Raw genomic sequence first — 16,431 nt, 5'->3', positions numbered from 1 at the left:
TGAGAAATAAAGTGGGATGACGCAGACATTTAAGATACTGTTAAAGGCAATTTTATTTCAGAAACCTGGTATGAAAGAGGCTACAAAGATCAATGGAGGTCTATGAATAAAATTGAGCTTTGTCATGCAGCGGGAAATTTCTTCTCACCACCCAAAAGGGAGAACCTTTACCAATGTGGCTAAATAAAGAACCTTAGAGAGTGTAATCTTTAGATTTAATAGCTTGTAAATAGCCAACTGCTCTGCCTCCAGCCAGTTGGGATTTTTCACCATCTTATGTTCATTTACATTATTTGTTTGGCTGTTTATTTCCACTGGCCCTGAAAAGCTCCAAAGAGGAATTGGTTTATTATGATATTACAGGGTCCAAAATTAACTTTTTTATGCAGGTGCCAAGTGGCGACTGAAAAATTTTTTTTAGTTGCCAAATGAAAAAATTTGGTCACCAAAAAGTGGTTCATAAAATTTTTGTTTCATAGCGAAATACGTAAATGTTAAGTTTTTAAAATGTTCTCATCAGATGTGCATGTATAAAGGCATTAAATTACAGGGTCCGAAATTAACTTTTTTCGGCAGGTGCCAACTGGCGACTGAAATTATTTTTGCAGTCACCATATGGAAAAATGTGGTCGCCAAAAAGTGTCATTAAAATTTTTCCTTCACAGCGAAACAAAAACCAAAATTTTTGGTCGCCACGGGTTGCCGCCAAAATATTTGCATTCAATGTAATCAGGAATCAAACCAGTGCTGAAATCATCTTTTGACCACTTTGACAGATCTACATTTCAACCGTTTGATGCCCACAGAATATCTCAATCTTCATCTAATTTCTTCGCGGACGTTCCATCTCTACTTTGTAATAAATTACGGAAAGATTTCAGAACATCTTTGGACACCACATCGCCTGAATAAATATTCATGGCGAAAGAATGCATGGGGCCTCCTTTGCTCCCGCAACACATATGTTATGGGAAACCGCTGAAAAAACATGGTGGCGAAGCTTCGCACTGATCGTAGCTGTAAAACGTCGAGGTAGATTTATGATAACAGAAAAATCGGTTTTATACTTCAAAAGCAGCGGCAAGGTAAAAAGGAAGTGACCAATTGGTGGGCGGCTTTGAATTTTATTTTAATCGATTTGGCTAAAATCAAAGTTCTTGTTTGTGCAATTACCGTGGCATGAAATAGTTAATCGCCCACTGGCGACCAGTTGTAAAATTCTGGTCGCCAGTGCAAAATTTTTAGTCGCATTGGTGACCAGGAAAGCGCAATTTCAGACCCTGAATTAGCATGTAGATTACGTTGAAAAGGAGCTTTTGTTAAATAGAGAGCCCTTTTAGTTTGGAGACTTAACAAGAAGCCACTTCCTTTTGACACACTTACCAGTACGAAGCGAACGAAGCCTCAATAAAACACGCATGGACAAGCAGTCATATTGCTCATTCCAGGCCACTTCAGAACAAAATTGTTCGTACCAGTTTCCTGATGTTGATATTAACTTCGTTTGTTGAAAATTTACAAAGAAATGAAATTTTGATCATTTGGCATTCTGATTCTCTTCATTTTAGAGTTACCGGTATGTATACAGATATATTATTGCCTGATGTAAGATTGGACTTAATAAGGTAGCCCACTTCAAGCAGCTCAAGACAGGTTTGGAAGAATTTAAAAAGTTAACGCGAAGACACGCTTTGTATTTAAACATTATTATATGTTTATTTCTACAGACAAGCTATATCTATGTCCAAGTCTTGAATGAAGTTTTTTGCGTTTTCTTGATCGCCAGACTGCAAAGCATTTTGGAAAGTTTGAAGAGTGCCAGGAAACATGATGGTTCATTGAATATTCAATTGCAAAAGGAAAGCACGTGTTTACACACTGCGCCCACGGTTATGGCTGTAAGATGAAACCAATGAAAACATGGTGGTCGCTAAATTTCGATTTCAGTGCGCGGATTACAATGTTTTTGAAAGTCATTTAATGACAATCATACCTTTATTTTTTTATCTCAATTATTTGTTGATTTAATTCCTTGAGCCGTGGTTGAAAACATTGCCACGACGCTAAAAGTTAGTCACCAGTAGGCGACTGGCTTTGAAATTCTGGTCACCAATGCCAAATTTTTAGACACATTGGCGACCAGCTGGTCGCAATTTCGGACTCTGTATTATTTATTTATTTATTTATTTAGTTATTTATTAACTTGTTTGTTAAGATGGACCACAAGACTAGTCTACAACTTGCAACAACTCATATGCTCACTCACTACTTTGGCATAAATGAACTAACTTATATAACTGAGCATTTAGAGATTAATAAGAGAATAATCTTAAAATCACTAATGGATACCTTCCTTCCAGTGTCTGTTATAAGATCACTACAAAAGAAAAAGTATTTTAGTTGGTACATGTAAAATAACAATGAAAGAGAAATTCAAGACATTAAACAGCGGAAATTAATTAAGACTTGCTAATGTCCTATATTGTAGAGGCATTCATAAATGCAACTATTTGCAATAAGTTTTCTTTTTTTCTGTTTCACACTACCTGATTTTTTGTCGTAGAACTGCAGATTTTTTGTTGGGGTCAAATTGGGTTAAAACTTGTCAGGCCATCAGCTTGCCAAACATCAGCCGATTTTTTGTCGCTACTAACCACATTGAGGCTTGGGGCCGAGCCACCCAAAATCAGGATGGCATCTATTCCACTGACAAGACTTTCATGCCATTTCCTAATTGGTTAGCACTGGCAGATATCGCCCAACAAGCCCTGATCAATCTTGTTGCAGACTTGCCTGAATTCCCCGCACACTAGCCGACAAATGAATATTTTTTGTCGGCCCACAAAAAATCGGCTAGTGTGCGGCAGCCTCAAAAAAGTACATCTTTAGACACAACCTAACTACAGTGTAGGTAGCAGTGGCAGATCTAGGGGAGGGGGATGGGGGGCCCGCCCCCCCTCATTTTGAGTAAAAATGAATCGCAGAAGAAAGAAAAACCGGCAGGGCAAGCAAAAACAACCCCCCCCCCACCCCCCCCCCCTAGCTCAAGGTCTGGATCCGCCACTGGGTAGTCTCCTGTTCTTATAAGAAAGATCATTTTAATTTTCACAATGTTTTGTACCAAAGTGCTTCGGTTCACTTATCAGTACTAAAATTAGGAAACTATATTCAAGTTTCTTACCTATCTAGTTTTGAAAAATCTTTCTTTAAGTCACTTATGGAACTCTTAAAATCAGCCTTTCCTTTTCTATCTTGAAAACTTGAAGAACTATAATCTGTATTCATAAAGAAAAACATATTTAGCAATAAACATCGAAACATCATTGAGCAGGGCTGGTGAATTTGGTAAATTTTATTAGCCTACTAGTTTTCAAGGTTTGTCTCATTCTTTCCCAATCTCAGCCTATGTATTGCTATATTTAACCATTTTGCTGTTTTTCTAACAAGTTAGTAAACAAATATCTTTAGGTATTCTTTTGCTATAGCATCCCACCCTCTCTTTATGTTCTGTTACTTTGCTCATTTGGGCACCATTCCACTCAAACTACAATGACAATCTAGGAGAGACGAAGTGAGAAAATGCGAACTGGGATTGGCCTATTTTTCACTGGGAAAAATGGATTGGGTGACTGGGACTGGGAATCACATAAAAAAATGGAAATATGATTTGGGCCAAAATAAAATTTGGGCTGGGAGATGAGATTTATACCCCCTCTCCCTTCAGAACCCTCTTTTGTACTGTCTAGTGATTGCAGAAAGGCTGTAAGATACTCACAACTCTTAGGAGTGGCTGGAACGTGCATGCTGACCGAAGCTAAGAGACGTAGGATCTCTGTATCACCTAAAAGGAAAATATAATAACAGTATTAAAATTTTAACAATCCAGCTTTCCAACAAACACACCCAATATAGGGAAACATCTCTCTTGCAATTCTGTTCCCTTTTCAACTATCAACCTCATTCAGTACTATAGTTTAATCCATTTTTACAGTCATGTGAAGGAAGTGAAAAACCTGTAAGACTACAGGAGTCCACATCTCAAAAAACTTGGCACAAGAAGTAATAAACAAGTAATACGGTGATCAAAAGTAGTCTGTTGTTGGTGAAAATCATCTCATTCATGATCTTGGCCCATTACTCTGCTGGGCTGTTTGTCTGATTCTCTAGATAGGAAAAAGATGGCAAAATCAGCCGCCTTCTCTCTCAGTAAAGCTGCCTACTTCTTAATCAGCACTTTGTGAAAATGCTGAAGCAAGTGTGATTGGTAAATCAGGTTCACCTATAATGCTGGCCACATCAAAGGCTGTGCAACCATTTTTTTCTTGGATGTTGACGTTAGCTCCTGAGTCAATCAGCAACTTAGCAACAGCTTTATGCCTAAAAGGATTCAGAAGGGAAAATGACACTGTCATTGAAGTCAAACTAAACTTTAATCTTAAGTCATACATACCATATTTACTTGAGAAAACAATAAGTCATGATTACATTTATTTGTATTGATTCGAGGGCAGCACTTACTCAAGGGCAGTGCTTATTTACATGTAAAAGGAATTAAGAATCTTGACAATGATTCGACCTATTTAAAGAAATTATGAATCAATGAGAGCAACAACAAACCTCCAATTAAAATGCCAGTGTCATTTTTTTGTATGTCAGTATAAAGTAACTGCATAGTGTATTTCAACTGAGTGCAGCATTGTTTTTCTGAGCATGGCATTTATTCAAGGGCAGTGCCTTTTCAAGTAAGTACAACACTTAAGTCATCATGGATGTCAGGTTTGGCAGGTCAGTACGCAGGTATTTCAGCTGCACCTTTCACATTAAAATGAGAACTGGGGTGCTTACCATTTAGTAAAAACAAAAACCAGAAATTTCAATTAAAAGTCAGATGGAACACCTTACAGCAATTTTCCAGAAAATCCAATGGGAAATTATAGACTACCTCCTGAAGTAGTCCTCTTTTTTTCATTCAGAAGGGAACAGCGGAAATTTCCTTATCATTTGCTAAATGTTCAGTTTGCAGTCCCATATCAGCCAAAGACAATAATTATTACAGAAAATTGAAATTGCAAATGGTAAGTGCCATCTTGTTCGATTGGTTTGCTCATTTTGGAAAAGCCCTTCTCAAACTCATTTTATAATAATTATTCATCAAGTTTAAACAACGAAAATCATGACCGTGACAGTGTTTGGATATCTGATCTTAATTAGCAAAGATTTTTACAATAATATTATTTTATTTCTCTGTTTTCTCCTTAGTTTTAGTTTCGATTGAGAAGATATATCAAACACTCAAGACAGTGTTTGACCACACTTCCAAACACCTTGAAGTTCATCAAAAATACTCCGCTGCGCATCATGTTTTCGACTCTCTTCTCGGTGTTTGGAAATGTGGTCAAACACGGTCTTTTGTGTTTGATATATTACTTCCATTATTCAACTGTCATCCCAACTGGTTTATTCTGACAAATGGTGAGCACCTGTAGACCCTGAAATGGCTGGATATCATATTCTTACCTGTAGTAAGTTGCTTGCATCAGTGCTGTCCAGCCACTGCCCTTGTCGTGCTTGTTGACATCTGCACCATGTTGTATCAGTAACTGCACTATTGTGTAGTGTCCACCCATAGCAGCGTACATCAATGGTGTTGCACCATCTTCATCTACAGTAAATCAAGGAGACATAAATAAAAATTCAGATTTGCTTTGGTTTTGCATTAGTGCACTGACAGTGTACATAGTGATTGGCTAAAAAAAAAAACTTGCACCACTTTAATTTTTCATCTAATCAGAAGTAAAACCATCAGAAGACAAAAACCTGTTTGTACATGTTTCCTGCTCTTTGCATTGGCTGAAAGTGTTTGCTTCAGGTTACTACTGGTTAACTGGTCTGTTTGTGCCCTTTGTGATTGGCCATAAATGGTTTTGTAACACTCATTATTGTAATATATTTTTTGTGAATAATCTCTTACCTCTGGCATTGATGTCAACTTCACCAAGGTCCAGTAAATCTTTAACAGATGCTAAGTTACCTGTTGTAAGTAACAAAAACCAACAATGACTTTCCAATTAAGGTCATTCCTCAGAATTACATTGCGCATCTCTACGGCGCACGATTTTCGCGTCATTAGCGTGCACATACAAAACATAAACAAAATGGTGGCTTTTTTAAAAAAGCTTGGCTTGCAAGAGACAATTCATCATTTTTTCCTTGGAAACGAGTACCAGGACCTAACAATTTTTTATTTTAGTTTGAATGCAGAGATCACCTTCTTTCTATACAGTGAGTATGGACCAATTTCTATTGCAGAGTAAAAAATTATCACGGAACATGAGAGCATAGCTAGCACCCGCAAAAGATAATATGCAGCCCCAGAACACTGCGTGCTTGAAATATTGTATCCCTGTCGACTAAATATGAGTGCCTAAAGTTATAATGAAACATACATCAAATTGTTCCTTAACATTGATGCAATAAATCCATTGTTGTATTTCTCCCTTAAGTTCTTCCTATTTTTCTGCTCTCTTAAAGCGTAAGGTGAATGGTTCAAATATAAACGTTTGTCAAAGCGGATAATTTCATAGAATACAAGTAGTCCCTCTTTTGCTTAGTCCGTCATGTGTGATGTGAAAGAAAATTGTGAGAAAAAAATTGCTGTGTGAAATCCTGGGGGCGAGGAGTGTGTGAAAGGAGGGACTACTGCCTAAGCCAGGGACTTTGAATTATGCATTGCTCTCACAATGCAAAAATATGATTGGCTTATGTTAGGAGCATTGACAATTTGAGATATGTGTGACGTCTTGCAGGAATGAATTGTTGTTTATCCCACTTTCCGACAATAGAAAGCTCTGGAACTGGAGCAAAGCTAAGCGTTGGAACACACTCTCCAAGCCGAGATGTTGCAATTCTGCCAACAGGCTTGGGAAAGATCTAATTTATCATGTTTTTTGTCTGGCAAAGCTATTCTGCCTTGAACCCGAATGTGGGCGTGTTAGTGATTTAACTGCTCAACAGCATCATGCAAGAACAATTCAGTGAATAAGAATTCACTGAACTTGGCCTTTCTGCTGTCCATTTGAAAGATTGAACTGGACTTTCATTTGCAACTGGACATTCACCTGAAACTTTGTGCTGCTATCAGCAAACATTTCACCGCAGCTGGATGATCTCCTATGTCAAACACTTAATGTAAATTGTCAGTTGAAACTCCGCATTTGAAATTTTTGCAATAACTTTTAGATTTACACCTACAGACGCAGCAAACATCGTTGCAAGATGCCTTCTTCTGCATCCTCTTTTTAAAACTTCTTTTGCAGTTTCGCTGAACGAACACTGCATGAACATATACCTTTCACGGCATGTTTTTGCCTTGCCACTTGAAGAGTAGAGCAATTTTATTCAGGATATCTCCTGGGGTTATTGACAACAGGCGATAATAAGAGGACGTCAACATAAGAAATCCTACACCAAAAAATCACTCGGCTGTGAAAGGTCAAACTCCCTGGCTTAGGTGATAGTCCCTCCTTTCGCGCACTCCTCACCCCCAGGATTTCGCATGACCATTTTTGTCTCGCAGTTTTCTTTTGCATAACACGCGACGGACTAAGCGAAAGAGGGACTACTCATAGTCTAATAATTTCAGGAATTACGAGGTTTATTGAAGGTCCTCCAGACCTGCTCCTAAACGAATACGGGGACCCCCTTTTTTATTTCAAATTTTAAGTTCTCTTGAAGCAGCCAACTGGTAAACTTTGAAAGAAAATCTATTGCGAGTTCTACTTTGGTGGAATTACCTAAAAGATATAAGAAAGTATTAGCATTTGCCCTTATAGATAAACACCTCAAATTCTCAAGAATCAGATACAGTAACTACCATTCAAACCAAATGAAAACAGTTGAACCCTGCCTTACAGCCACCTGTTAATATGGTCGCCTTGTTATTATGGCCACTTTATTCTGGCCCAAGCAAAAGCTATTTTAAGTTAGCCATTCACGTACAGTGCACACAGGAGTGTAACATCATCAGTCAGTATTGCAGCTCTTAACAGAATTCATTGCCAAGTTTCTTCAATAAATAAAACATCATTTACATTTTTTTACAAACTACCGGTATAGGCAATAATGATAACCCCTATTCAGGGCTTGACCCTGGCGATGGTCAACTCACCAAATACCACTGGATTTTCAGTTTTGGCTTCTAAAATTCCCTTAGTTACTAGGCATGTTAACTACCAAAATTATGGAGGCAAATTTCTTTGTCAACGGCAAAAGATAAATTCTTGCTATCTGACAGGGTGCTGGAAAGAAAAAATTATGTGGAAAGTTTTGGGGTAAAATGTGGAAAAATGTGTCAATTACGCGGAAAACACACTGGATTATGCCGAAATTTACAAAATACGATATGGTGTGTTTTTGTCGCTGTTTTAGGAGAAAATTTTTTATGGCTAGTAGAAAGAGCTCTTTGGCTAGTGAGAACTACCATTTTACTAGCCATAAGTCCACTGGTAACAAAAGTTTAGGTCAAGCCCTTGCCTATTCTTTCAAAAAATGCTGATTAAGGTTAAACAAAAGTACATACCACTTCTTGCAGCTTCAATGATACTTGGTCTAATAAACATCTGACCTACAAATTACAACCATCAAAAATAAAACAAATGAACACAATGTTTTTACAAGTTGACTGGGTTAGTTCACAGGGTCAATAACTAAAATCAACTGATCAGATTACTCCATTACCAGTCCAATATTCTCCAAGTATTAAACTGAGCACTGTCCTTAATGATCCCACACAATCTCTCTTGAAGATTTTCTAGTAGTTTTATGGCTTATGTTTCTGAAAGAACTTGCTTTCCTATGAAATATTCCTTTTCTTTCTTCTCAGACTCTCTTCCCCTCTGTTTAGTTCAATGGTGTATGTGCGTGTGCACCTTAAGTCGGCTCCTAATTGGAATAATTGCATGCTTAAAGTTTGCAATGCTTTTTCAGTTTGTTATTGGAGCAGTTTTCCAAAGAATTTTTAGTTGTGTAATAAATCTCTTATTAACCAAGCTTGTTGGGGAATTGGGAAATGTACTGGGAGTATATCGCCCTTGACATTTTTGTATGTAGACCTTACTGCTCTTGGTCCATACTGTTAAAGACCTTGGGCCGATATTCTTCCAGTATGGCCCTCACACTTGGTTAATAAGTTATAGGTATTCCGTACTAGTCTTGTATAGTTATCAACTGGTATGTTGACTGTTCGTAAAATAAATCACATTCTGGTCAATTATTTTAGTCAAAAAGAAAAACAGCATTATATAGTCATAGCCTCTGAACAAGCTTGGAAATATGGCCAAAACTTTAAAACTACATTTTCTCAATTTAATACCCCAGGAGTTCATTTCAAACTTGGCCTCATTGACCCAGCATTTTATTTGACTTCTTCAGGTTATTTGAGCACCATACTTTGGATTCTGGTTCTGATGGCTCTGATTGCAGTCTTGACCTTAATCACAGTATTTCCTTCCAAGCAGCATGCAAAGAAAGTTGTGTCTGATGGCCTCAGGCTAGTGTATTTTCTGGTTCGCATCTTTGAGATAAGCACATCAAGACGGATTCCAATCAAAGTCCAAGCAATAAGTGCAAAAATTATTATTTTAATAAAAATCTACTCATTGCACAGTACCTTTTGGAATACTATTTAAAACAATTCACTCAAGTTCATTTCTCTAACTGACCCCACAATTAAATTCTCAAGCATTCTCGAGGAAGTTAATGTCAAACCTTGCAAGACTGCTTAAAGTGTGTGTCATTGTGTTTTTTTTAACTAACGCGAAACATGTGTTTTAACTGAAATTTGGATAACTTCAAATTCAATTTTCCTTCACAGGGTCAGCTTGAGAGCTTAAGTCTTGAAGGCGACTGGTTATAAATTATCCCACTTGTGCTTGTACTTATTTCACGCCAGTTCCCACTTATGAAATAAGCATTTAAACACAGGTGAAATAGCACAAGTGCAGACATAAGAAAAGGAGAATGTTTCTTTCTCTTGTGCTTATCTCACAAGTGCGAGCCAGGCTTTAGTAGTCGAGCTAGCCAATTCCTACAATCTGTCCTTCCTTCACTTGCCTGTTGGGCGACTGAAATTTATTTATAAAATTCTTGTGAAATTTCTTGTGAAAATTTTTTCAAATCTACAGAAGTACTGTAATAATTGAAATATTTTTTTGGGCGGGTGCTGGGGGTGGGGGCTAGCTGATGAGAATGACTTTCAGGCTTGCACATCACAGTTACTCATGGCTTACTTGGAGGGAAAGCCCCCCAATTTTTTTTTCGCACCTTTCCTAGGAAAGACATTTAACCTGCACAGTACCTCTCGTTACACAGAAGGGAACCAGCAAACTAGCAGGGCTTGGCAACAGAAAGAATCTCATTCCATTTGCTGTGAAAAATTGTGTTCAGAGAACTCGCACACGCTCTCTAGTTTCTGTTTAAATAACAAGCACTCTTTGATTACTTCAGCAAAACAATGCCAGAAAACACCACACTATTGATTTGTATTCATTGACATTGTTACAGCATTCATAATCAATCTATCTTGGCAAGACTGGACACGTACCCTGAGAATTTCTACTTGCAACTACACACCATACCCAGGTTAAAACTCTGCCAAATTGTTTCTTGGAAATAAACCTGGAACACACACACACACTCTTTGAGTAACTAATCCTGTAGTCAGCGGCTAAAAGCTACCCACACATACACACGTCACAAATTGACCTCTGGCATTTTTGGCAGCAAAGTTATTAGATATACAAGTGAATGGCAAACATTTCAATTTAATTGGCTTACACAAAACAATATCATGGCAAAATTCAATCTCCCAGGCATTTTGCCTAAGAAGAACTTCGACTGGAAGAATCAAAGACACTTGCCACCCAACAAGTCTTCAAAGTTATGTAAGCCATTAATTCGCACCCCAGGAGATACATTGAGTGGGTTTTTCCACATAACTTCCTATACGTGATACATTTATGATTTGATATATGCTTCAATGCCAACTGAAAACAAAACTCCAGAGTACAAAGTATAGTATTAAAAAACATGATAAATATGTACAGCCTCGATTTGAGATTGATTGTTCATGGTTATCAGAGCATATATACATGGCCACCAATTAACCTTAAATGATTACCCGAGATGGTGTAACAAACAGTCCACATGCAAGACTGACTTCAAACACAGAACAGCCTGAAAAAGTCCCTCACTGGGAGTGATTGGCCATTGTTTGAGGCATAAATAAGCTCAATGAGCCATGCTGTTATTGCTTTTATTTCACTCTCACTTATGCCATGTTTTGTTTGACACAATGCCCATTCACTGAATTACAGCTATGATTACAAAGAATGTTGTGCGGGAACCAAATTAAACGAATTAAAACACTTAAAACGATTTTACCTTTAATTTGCGGTCTCGCAGTAGTTCTTTCATCGAGAAATCCTTGTACTTCGGTCTTTTGCCGAGTAGCAGCAATCTCGAACGCAGTTTGATCGATGTAGTTGAGAGTGTTCGTGTCCGCGCCAAACTCTACCAGAATTTGCACTGCTGTCATGTGGCCATTTAAGGCTGCTAACATCAGCGCCGTCCATCCCGTTTTTTCGTCTCTATAATTAACATCTGCCCCCTTTTCAAGGAACAATTTTAAGGCCGCCTCGTGGCCATGTTGAGCCGCGTTCATTAGCGGAGTATTGAGACATGCTTCTGGACTGCTGTAATCCACCTGCAGAGACTCGATCAAGAGAGCGGCGATCTGTACATGACCGCTCCGAGCCGCACAGTCCAGAGCTGTTGAACGGAGTTCGTTTTTAACCTGTATATCTGCTTTGTGTTGAATTAAAATCCAACAGACCATGAAATGTCCGTAATAAGCGGCCAGCATCAGGGCCGTCCAACCGTAGATTGTTGTAGCGTTCAAACTCGCACCTCGTGACAACAACAAACGCACAACGTTTTCATTGCCGTTTGCTGACGAGGAGTGGAGTGCATTTACTCCCTCTTCGTCAGTCGAATCGACATGGATACCTTTGTCTAAGAGCGCTGAAACCATAGACAAGTTTCCCTGTTCAGCACTCAGTAACAGTCTACTGATTTGGGGATCCATCTTTCGAATAATTGTCTCTCGTGTTTCGAGCCGAAAAGCAGCTGATTGAGCAGTAGTAACGTGAAATCATGACGAACATGTTTCACAACTCCCAGCTTCGCACATAAAGCTCATCTATCAAAGTTCTATCCAGCAGAAAATTGCTTGCAAAACGTAGAACGCATTATCAAAACATTTTGCAGACTATCACTTTCACGTTTCTGTGGCGGACAGTAAAACCACAAGTACTGTAAATCAAATCAAATCGCAACAAAGTGTGTGTACAGAGTCTGCATAGTACGATGACGTCATTGAAGCGGTATTGCTACTAACATCCGTTTCGTCACGCCAATCAACTTCCTGTTCTCGATTGTTCGTCTCGCAATGAAATTCACGGAATTTCGTCCAAAAAAAAACTTAACTGCACTTCTTGAAGATCCCAAACAAGGTCAAATTAATTTTCGTCTTTCTGTTCAAAACAGAAAAATAATTAATTATGTATTTCCTAATAATTGTACCCTAATCATTTCCGTGGAGTTCACAATTACAACCAAAGACGAAACATGCTGAAAGGCATTGTGATTATAACCTTTGAATGAAAAAATAGCATAACCCTTGACTGCAGGGGCTCTACGCAGGAGAGGGATTTCAAATGTAGCAAATGTAAACAACAGTAAATTTAAGATAATTCTATACAACTACCTTATTTGATCCACCTTCAAATTAAGGTGGTTGGAATATAGAATCAAATGGAGTGTGATAAAATTGCTTTTTTTGTTCTGGGCCTTTTGGAGGAAGTGATTGTCTAAGAGACTATCCAGTTGTCTACAAGAAAAAAAAGACACTGCCTGATATTTTAATTTCCCAGGAAAATACAGAAATTATTTGTAAACATTCAAATTTACTTAATTATTATTTATTTTTTATATACCTGTAGCAAAATATGGGATGAATTTCATAGTCTAATAACAATAATTATATTGTAATTATAATTATGTCAATAAATTGGGAAGAGAGGAAAACAGACAACAAAATATGAAAGATTCTGAAAATTAGTCCAGTTTGTAGGAAACTCTGGAATAGACTATCCTAATAATAAATTTCAGTGTCCTTTTACTGCTGTCGTGAAGCAACTTTGATGTGGGCCTGATTAACATGTTTGGTTAACTGACAGGAACAACAAATTCAAACAAGTATCCAAATAAAGCTTCTTTTAGTCAACACCCAAGGTTAAAGTACATCCACAAGGTAAAGGTATATCCATAAGGTTCTGATGTTTTATTTAACAACAACAAAGGTTGTAGCATCAATTTCTCGGCATAGATTACAGATTTGTTAAGTAAAACAGTCAGTCACACAGGTCTATATTATCATGAAAGTTCCAGTTGAAGGTTTCAGTAGACTGAAGGAATGTAGAATTTCTTAGATCTCCCTGATTTGTGCATCAAACACTTCCTGTTGCACAAAAATCTTCTTATGTATTACAAGAACACTAAAAGTCACCCGACTCACACAACTTGTTCATTGCAGTTGAAAGAGTTATTGCTAAAAATAAACTTCTCTTGCCATCAATACCTTATTCGGTTAGAGATAACAATGACAACAAATATGTTGTGTTGATGATGATAGATCTTCAGATGAACTCATCGCACTGGTCTCATGTCCTAGAATTTTAAAGCAGCGACATCCGCATTGACAACAGAAATGTACAGAAAGTATCTTGGTGAACTGTTTCAGGTAGTTTATACATATATTACAGACTATACATTTCCCATGGATAATAAGATCAAGTTCGTCTCCCATCAATAAACAGGTTTGGGTTGCTGAGTAGGCAAGATACCAAACCTCCTCTTCAGTGTCACTCTGTGCCGTGAGTACTTGTCATCTGGAGAAAAGCGAGCTAGAAAAAGAGGACATTATGTCAGCATCTAGCATATTACTAAGAAAATAAACAGACAAACAAAATTTGGAGAAAGCTCACCACATTTTCTGGAATCAAAATTCAAATACCATAAATACTGTATATCAAATTTAGGATTTCTGGATATGGCAAAGGGTAAATGTTAGAGAGGCGAAGGCACATTTTTCCAAATCCTGACCAGATGGCCAATCATATTCATTTTTGTCAAACAGTAAAACATGTAATTTCTGATGATTTAGGGAGAAATTAGTCAGAAATTACCAGTATTTTTCTGATGACAAAATGGAGAGGCTCGCGGGGTGTCATGGGATTTTTACGGACTATTTAGGTTTTTGGTGAGAGATTTATGTCATTCTAGGTTAGTCAGTCTTTGTGTTCATCCACTTTTTTTTAAGTAAGCTTTAAAGCTTTAAAGATTTAAAGATTTAAAGTCTATTTTTTGCCTGACGTATTTCATGAAAAATTGTTTCAGATTTCATGAGTTTGCCCATGTTAACCATGGAATGAACCCATTGATTCTGGCGGTAACAGCTCACAAAGTAAACTACCATGAATGGCTGTGCAAGTGCATGGTTATTACAACACGAAATAACCAACTATCATGATGTAGAATCTCAACAGACTCAATTCAAACTATTTGTTTGCTCAGGAAACCATAGCGCATGATAGTAAATAGTTTATGGTCAAAATCCATCTGCCATAAGCTCCCAAGCACTGTTTGACCTGTGAGCATAGCATTTAGATCAGCTTATGAACCAGTGAAGAAAAGATGTTCCAAACATTTCAATGCATGTAAGCCTTATAAACTTACAAGTAAGCACAAGCCCATATTATTACGAGTGACAACATGTTTGATCCTAGGAAAAAAGTTTAGCATTTGCAGGGCCCCCCGTATTTCAAATTTTGATCTAAAGATTTGACCAACAAAAGAATCACAACAGTACCTGGATGAGCAGACTTTGTTGGTTCGCCTAAAGGATCAGTTTTCTGCAAAACCGAGAGAAAATGTACGCTAAAATTAATGGAGGATCCTTCTTGCACGTGGGATCAGAGAAAAACTGAAAACGATATTGAAAACAACAGCAAGTCCTTCACAACCAAACCTAAACGTTAATTTGATTCTTAGCTTACCTTCAGCGTGTAAATACGCTTTCCTTCGTTGTTTAGGTAGTACATAAGGTGCATTTTCGCTAAAAGGAGCAACTATGGACACACACAATCTGATCGAATCGCAAAAGCAACTCGAACGTCTCCCATCATAACGAGGCAAGTTACCAATTGTTTTTTTTGCTAAACCTTTAAATAAATATTAATAAAATACCGTACCTAACCAGGTGAGCCCGGTTAGCTCAGTCGGTAGAGCATCAGACTTTTAATCTGAGGGTCATGGGTTCAAGTCCCATATCGGGCGCGCGCTCCTTTTTTTTTTGTAATGAATTTTCTTTCTTTTCAAAGCAGCTTCTAATAAAAGATAATAGATTAATAAAATTATACGATACAAGCAATATTTCAATTTCACTTGCATTTTTTTGTCACCCACCCAAAACACAAAGCTTGACCCACGGTGCAAACCACTCCACTGTCAGTAAGTAATGAACGAAGAACAGTATCACTCTGTTTTATTTTTGGGGGGAATTATTATTCACAATGGATGCCAGCATTTTTCAGTACTTCAGTGCTACCAATATTTTTCACTTGATGCCGTAATAATGGCCTCAAACCTAGTTCACTTTCGTGACACAAAGGGTTACCATGGCAACAGCATATGAGATCAAAACAATCTTAATTTTGTCAAAAATGAGTCCAAAAGTTTAATCTTGACATACTAATCACAATTCATTGATAAAATACGAGGAGTCACCAAACTTATAAGTAAAAAAGAACTCAAAACTAAAATTAGGTGTTGTCTCTACAGGGCACACTGTTGCCATAGTATCTTTTGATGTCAAGAAAATGATCATATCTTGTATGCGAATGTTTGGGCATTTGTTTGATGTATTTATTGTAGCATCAACTGAAAACGAAAAGTACCGAGTATTAATCTTTCAAAGTAGAATTGTTAAAAAAATGCCTTGATCTGTTGGCAGCCACCTTAATTGAATGATCAGCCCAGTGGATGCAAAACATGAAGACACAAGCAGTCTTGAGGTTTTAGGAATAGTGATATAACTGATTCCATGCTGCAAAGTTTTATACAGGAAAGCCCTGCCTCAAGGTGCAACCACTTACCCTATTGTAAACCATTTAAACAGAAAGGTATCCCTTTCATATATCTTTTATTGAAAAAACGTACCCCTTTCACACAGCCTCCAAAGAACATTGCGTCCCTTTTGTAACGCCTTGGAATGAAGTTAATAAACAATATTACCAGAGAACATCAAGCATAAAC

At 37.6% G+C, this 16,431-nt stretch overlaps 2 protein-coding genes and 1 non-coding gene across 5 annotated transcripts in view; 1 reads left to right on the top strand and 2 right to left on the bottom strand.

The window, feature by feature from the left end:
- The window catches only part of LOC110062600 (ankyrin repeat and SAM domain-containing protein 6-like), a 28,615-nt gene extending 16,026 nt beyond the window's left edge, over window positions 1-12,589 (bottom strand). The window contains exons 1-8 of one of the 3 annotated variants that reach the window (XM_020769542.2): window positions 11,440-12,589; window positions 8,579-8,623; window positions 5,972-6,031; window positions 5,518-5,662; window positions 4,280-4,377; window positions 3,776-3,841; window positions 3,182-3,275; window positions 2,350-2,377 (exon numbers count right to left, since the gene is read on the bottom strand). In XM_020769542.2, coding sequence (XP_020625201.2) covers window positions 2,350-2,377; window positions 3,182-3,275; window positions 3,776-3,841; window positions 4,280-4,377; window positions 5,518-5,662; window positions 5,972-6,031; window positions 8,579-8,623; window positions 11,440-12,142 — 1,239 coding nt within the window. In that variant the 5' untranslated portion in view covers window positions 12,143-12,589. The remainder of the gene's footprint in view (window positions 1-2,349; window positions 2,378-3,181; window positions 3,276-3,775; window positions 3,842-4,279; window positions 4,378-5,517; window positions 5,663-5,971; window positions 6,032-8,578; window positions 8,624-11,439) is intronic. The other 2 variants (XM_020769532.2, XM_020769551.2) reach the window with 2 other exon arrangements.
- Window positions 12,590-13,380: 791 nt separating this feature from the next.
- On the bottom strand, window positions 13,381-15,319 carry LOC149106241 (H/ACA ribonucleoprotein complex subunit 3-like). Its single transcript, XM_089297826.1, has 3 exons — window positions 15,174-15,319; window positions 14,987-15,029; window positions 13,381-14,021 (listed from the first exon to the last, which is right to left on the bottom strand). Exons 1-3 carry the CDS (start codon window positions 15,225-15,227, stop codon window positions 13,924-13,926), a joined length of 195 nt encoding a protein of 64 aa, XP_089153952.1. The 5' UTR covers window positions 15,228-15,319; the 3' UTR covers window positions 13,381-13,923.
- A 61-nt stretch (window positions 15,320-15,380) lies between these two features.
- On the top strand, window positions 15,381-15,453 carry Trnak-uuu (transfer RNA lysine (anticodon UUU)). The gene has a single exon. It is a non-coding gene; the product is annotated as a tRNA-Lys (tRNA).
- Window positions 15,454-16,431: the final 978 nt, after the last annotated feature.

Source organism: Orbicella faveolata, unplaced genomic scaffold (genome assembly GCF_042242905.1).
Source record: "Orbicella faveolata isolate gen_17 unplaced genomic scaffold, um_ofav_v1 contig_3, whole genome shotgun sequence".
NCBI lineage: Eukaryota > Metazoa > Cnidaria > Anthozoa > Scleractinia > Merulinidae > Orbicella > Orbicella faveolata.
Note: the sequence above shows the minus strand (reverse complement) of the source record. Positions and strands in the feature narration are given on the sequence as shown.